Source organism: Olea europaea, unplaced genomic scaffold (assembly GCF_002742605.1).
Source record: "Olea europaea var. sylvestris unplaced genomic scaffold, O_europaea_v1 scaffold1076, whole genome shotgun sequence".
Classification (NCBI taxonomy): domain Eukaryota; kingdom Viridiplantae; phylum Streptophyta; class Magnoliopsida; order Lamiales; family Oleaceae; genus Olea; species Olea europaea.
In genome coordinates this window covers 63,859-68,842 of record NW_019228115.1, presented here as the reverse complement: position 1 = coordinate 68,842, position 4,984 = coordinate 63,859, and the positions used below count along the sequence as shown (strand labels likewise).

Here is a 4,984-nt window from a genome sequence, read left to right as displayed (position 1 = left end):
CATAGACAAGTTCATATAAGCCAAAACTTTGTCCATTCTATCGATTAGGCACTGTTTGAGCCTCATTAATTTGAAGAAATGTATTATGCAATAGTGATTGATGAAGAATGTATGGTTAAAAAATATTTTTTTCGATTTGCGTGTATTATTATTTTATGAAAAATATATGATTAAAAATGAGTACTATAAAAAAAAGGGGGAAAGAATGTAAAGTAAATGATAACGGGGGCTTAACGCAACAAAAGAATGGACTAATGGGTCCGCATAGCTTGTATAAATTAAACTTGATGGTTTTTTAAGACTTTGGATCACTATACTGAGAATTTGACATCCAACAATCTTCAAGAACCAGGAAAATCAAGATTCTTTAAGCCATTGCAGCCCAAGTACACCTCTACTTTTATCTGAATTGACACTACAAATAAGAATCTGAGGGGGACGTCTTTTCAGTATGTTAGAAGTCGGAACTAGTAATTCTCCTTGATCATGGTGAAAAATCAGCAGAGGTGAGAGTGAAACACTATAAATTTCTGGTTCCGAGCGTGCGTTTATGTTTTCCATTTCTCCATAATTGCTTCCAGGATTGGGATTACGGCTGTAACCCTAACAACCATGTGATAAGTCAAACGGGTTCAGGGCATTACACATTTACACCATCAGCATTCTCTCTGAAGGTCTCTTTTAAGTTCCTTTGCTAGATCTAGCAACATATAACGAAGGGCTTGTAATTCTCCTGGATCATATCAGCACCTGCCACATTGTGAGTGAATCACTATAAATCTCTCTTTCCTCGTGCGCGTTTATGCTTTCCACGAATTCAGATGTTCCTGCACTATGAAACCAGTTAAAACAAAAATTTAGCATCAAGAATTGAACTGATTATGCAGTCCAAATTACTAAAAGCATAGCCGCAAAGCACCTGAGCCATTTTCAAAGCAGTCTGAATCAGAACAATATGCAAGAGTTGGCTAGTAAATCCCCTAGAAACAGAAATCTTTCATCCTCTTCCAGTTGAAATCCCATAAGTCATCCATGCAATATTTACTGCAAACAATGACACTGACACGCCTTTATTTTCTTCCATATTATAGCTATGAAGTCTCATTTCATGTCAACCACTTAATTTCGTCTCGAATACGCTCAGATCTCACACTAATAGCCTGTTTTGAGTCTCGTGCAGAATTGATTCGACAAATCACCACCTTTATTCCAAGTGCACGAGTTTTGCCAAGATCGTGACTACAGAAAGATGCCAAACTGTATGGATAGCCATGTCAATGAACAACATGGCACAATCTCTACTCTCTTATGTCAATAATCTGCAAAGGATTGTTTTCTTCCTGCACTTCTTGCATCAATAATTTCAAAATTAAATAAACATCCTTTCCACCATGCTGAATCATTTGGTTTGCTTCAAAAGCATAGACATGGTCTTTTAATCCAATCCAACTGCAGCCAACTACTTTCTTTGTCGGCATCTTCTCCATCACTTTCCTAACTCGTACAAGGCTCTCCCATTTACCCCTTTGTTCATATGCGTCGGCCAACACCAAGTAAGGAAGAGATGATTGTGGTTCCAACTCCATCATCCTCTTTGTGACTCTTTCAATTAGTTCCAGGTTTTCAAGATGTCCACAAGTTCGAAGCACAGATTCCGAAAAAAGAGCAGCACTGAGTGGCATTGTTTCTAATATTGAAATTGCATCTTCAATGTTACCTGCCCTCATGATCGTATCTACAACATAAGCATAATGCTCGTTTCTTGGAGTAATTCCATATTCCTTTTCCATCGAAGAAAAAATGGCCATCCCTTCCTCAGGAAGGCCACCGTAATTGCAGGCTAAAAGAATACCAGAAAGTGTTATATGATCGGGATGTAAACCACTTTCAAGTAGTTCCTCAAAAATGCTAAGGGATTCGATTGCTTTGCCATTGTAAGCCAATCCCATTATCATAGTATTCCAAGATATCAAATCTTTTGTACTCATATTAGAAAAGATATGCAAGGCAGAGTCGATTAACCCATACTTACCATACATTTCAACTAGTGAACTGGCAACAACATCGTCCGATTCAAATCCTGATTTGACCACCAAAGAATGGACCTGACTCCCCTGCTCCGACGGAAGGAAGACAGCAGCAGATCCAACAACACAGCTGAGTGTGAATTCCGTTGGTCTGATATTCTCCCTTAATGCAAGGACAAAAAGTTCCAGTGCATTCTCCATTAATCCATTCCTTGCATAGCAAGCGATCATCGAATTGGAAAGAGCTGAATCAAATATATTTGACTCATCGAACAAGCAAATTGCATCCTTCATTCTGTTGCATTTGGAAAACAGATCAATGGCTGCACTAGAAACAATTGTATTCCAAAGAAACCCCATCTTCATGCAAAGACATAAAATACTTTTACCTGCTTCCAAATTCTGCAAATTAGTGCAAGCAGTAAGCACTGCCGACATCGTATACTCATCAGCTTTATGCCCCTTACCTCTCATTGAGCAGAAATGACTTAATGCAGGTTTTTCATAACCAGATTTACAACAGCCAGAAATCAAAGAATTCCAAGAAATCACATCCACTTTTGGCATAGTAAAAAACACACCAACCGCATAATCCACTAAACCAAGCTTTCCATACAAATCTATTAATGCATTTCCAACCACCAAATTTGAATAATCAAAACCATTCCTTGTGATATTGCCATGCATTTGCTTTCCATAATCGGCACATTTCACGCAAGAAATCAAAGTTGAAAACGTGAAGCTACTTGGTTTAACGCCACTGTTTTGCATTTCCAAAAACATGTCTTGTGCATTCTCCAAAAATCCACCTGAAACATACCCCGATATCATCGAATTCCAACTCACAACATCCCTATCAGGCATTTCATCAAACACTTGACGCGCCATTAGCATGTCAAAGCATTTGACGAACACTTTCAAGTACAAATTCCAAGAGAAAACATTTTTGTCGGGTAATTCATGAAAAGCCCTTAGAGCGTCATTTGCAGACCCAGATTTTAGATAAAGCTCAATAAAGCGATTGCCCAAAAAAGTATTCGTATTAAAAGATAATTTTATCAACTGAGCATGAATGGCTTTTGAAAATTTTGCGGGATTCTTTAACGAAAAGCACTGATCAATAAGGCTAGAGAAATAGGAAAGTGGATGTCTATAGATTAATGTCTGCGACGATTGTAGAAAATTGTACATGCAAGTGCACCTATGCTACAAGAGAGCAGCATTAAAAAATAAAAAATAAAACGCAAAGATTTCTGTTATCCTGGGCGCAGTATTATAACATTTGGTTAGGCTAAAAAATTTCCTTATTGTATTTTGTATATAAATAAGTTAATGAGTAATTATTTCATTTTTATAAAAACAAAGTTACTTTTAAAATGACTTATTTTTTCCATATAAAAATGAAATTTTAATTTCCTTATAAAGTGAATTGGTAAAGATTTTAATCCAATTAATATCAATTTTTTTACCTTTATTTCACTATTCCAACCGTTATTTTTGAATTCTTCTCTCACAAATAGAACCAACTTAATATCTAATGGTCAAAAAATTAATTAACAAAATTCTTACCAAACAAGCACTAAATAAGTTAATGCGTAATTTAATTATTTTATTTGTATAATAAAATGAATTAATTTTTTTCATGAATTACTTTAATTATCCAAATATAGGATGGGGCATGACAAAGAGGACCAAATCGAGAGTAATTATGGAACTAGATCAGAATAGAATAGAATCGTTCTACTATGGTTTGATTTGGTTTAGTTCAATTCCATAACCAAAATTATCAAAATATTGGTGCAAATTGGAAGGCTGCGGCAAAAGATAGGTGTTAATTGAAAAAGAAATTTAGGGTCCGTTTGATACAACAAATTTTTTATGGAAAATTTTTATTTTCCACCTTTTTAGCTGTTTTATTGCAAATTTTTTTCAGGCAAATCATTTTCCTCAACCCCCCCACCCCACCCCACCCCACATTTGGAAATCAATTTCAAGGGTTATTTTTTTTTATTTTTTTTTTGTGCAATGGAAACAAATTTTATTTAAAATTATAACAAATTCTATTCCTTTAATTGATAATTTTAATGGAAAACAAAACCAAATGAACACCAAAAGATCCAAAATTTTAACATTTTTTGGGTAAAAAATTATATCAATCAAACACATTTTTTTAATAATTTCTGGTAAAACAAATTTTAGGCAATTCAATTTTCTGGAATTCGTTTTTTCACATAAATTTCATTCTTGTAATCAAATGGATCCAGAATTTTGAAGGAAAAATATATATTTTTTTTATCGAAGAAGAAGTACAACAAATTTTTTATGTAATTCCAAATGAGTTAAATTTGGTGTAAAAAATGGCATTAATTACTTAATTAGATAACGACAATAATTTAAAATAAAGTAAGGTCATAATCGATTCTTGATGTCGACTAAGGATGGTATAATCCTTGCCCCTAACTCGCCTTGCTTTACATCGCTCTCAAATAGTAAATGAAGCAGGGACGAAGAACATATTCCCTGCCTAGAATTCATTGAACTCACCTCAAATTTTTTATTTAGTTTTTTTTTCAATTAAAAATTATATTTAAATTATCATTAAATAATTCGAGACGGTAAATGAGATTTTTAATCCCTGCCCTGCCTCCTAAAAATCTCCCAATGGGACAGAGATGATAATTGTCCGTTTGACCTAATTTTGTATCGTTGATATTTATATTCTCAATTCTTGGTTCCTAGATCTAGAACTAGAACAAGTGGACTTTGATTCATAGGATCCAAACCCGTTTGAAATTTACACAAAACATTGTGTCTGATTCTAAGTTGACTCGATTAGTTTTAGTTCTTTTACCCACTCCTGAGAAATAAAATGTTGCAAAGTAAAATTTATTAGTTTTAAAGCTTCTTAGGGGTCTACGTTTCTTTTCACTATGTTTTGCATCAATTTGGTTCCTCGA

The 4,984-nt window shown here is 34.3% G+C and overlaps 1 protein-coding gene across 2 annotated transcripts; it reads right to left on the bottom strand.

Moving 5' to 3' along the window:
• Window positions 1-244: 244 nt before the first annotated feature.
• On the bottom strand, window positions 245-3,300 carry LOC111373166 (pentatricopeptide repeat-containing protein At1g43980, mitochondrial). 2 transcript variants are annotated; one of them, XM_022995667.1, is made up of 2 exons: window positions 920-3,300; window positions 245-832 (listed from the first exon to the last, which is right to left on the bottom strand). In XM_022995667.1, exon 1 carries the CDS (start codon window positions 3,216-3,218, stop codon window positions 1,299-1,301), a length of 1,920 nt encoding a protein of 639 aa, XP_022851435.1. In that variant the 5' UTR covers window positions 3,219-3,300; the 3' UTR covers window positions 245-832; window positions 920-1,298. The 2 variants fall into 2 exon arrangements, with proteins under 2 accessions (XP_022851435.1, XP_022851436.1); XM_022995668.1 differs by having other exon boundaries at window positions 245-827.
• Between the last annotated feature and the right edge of the window lie 1,684 nt (window positions 3,301-4,984).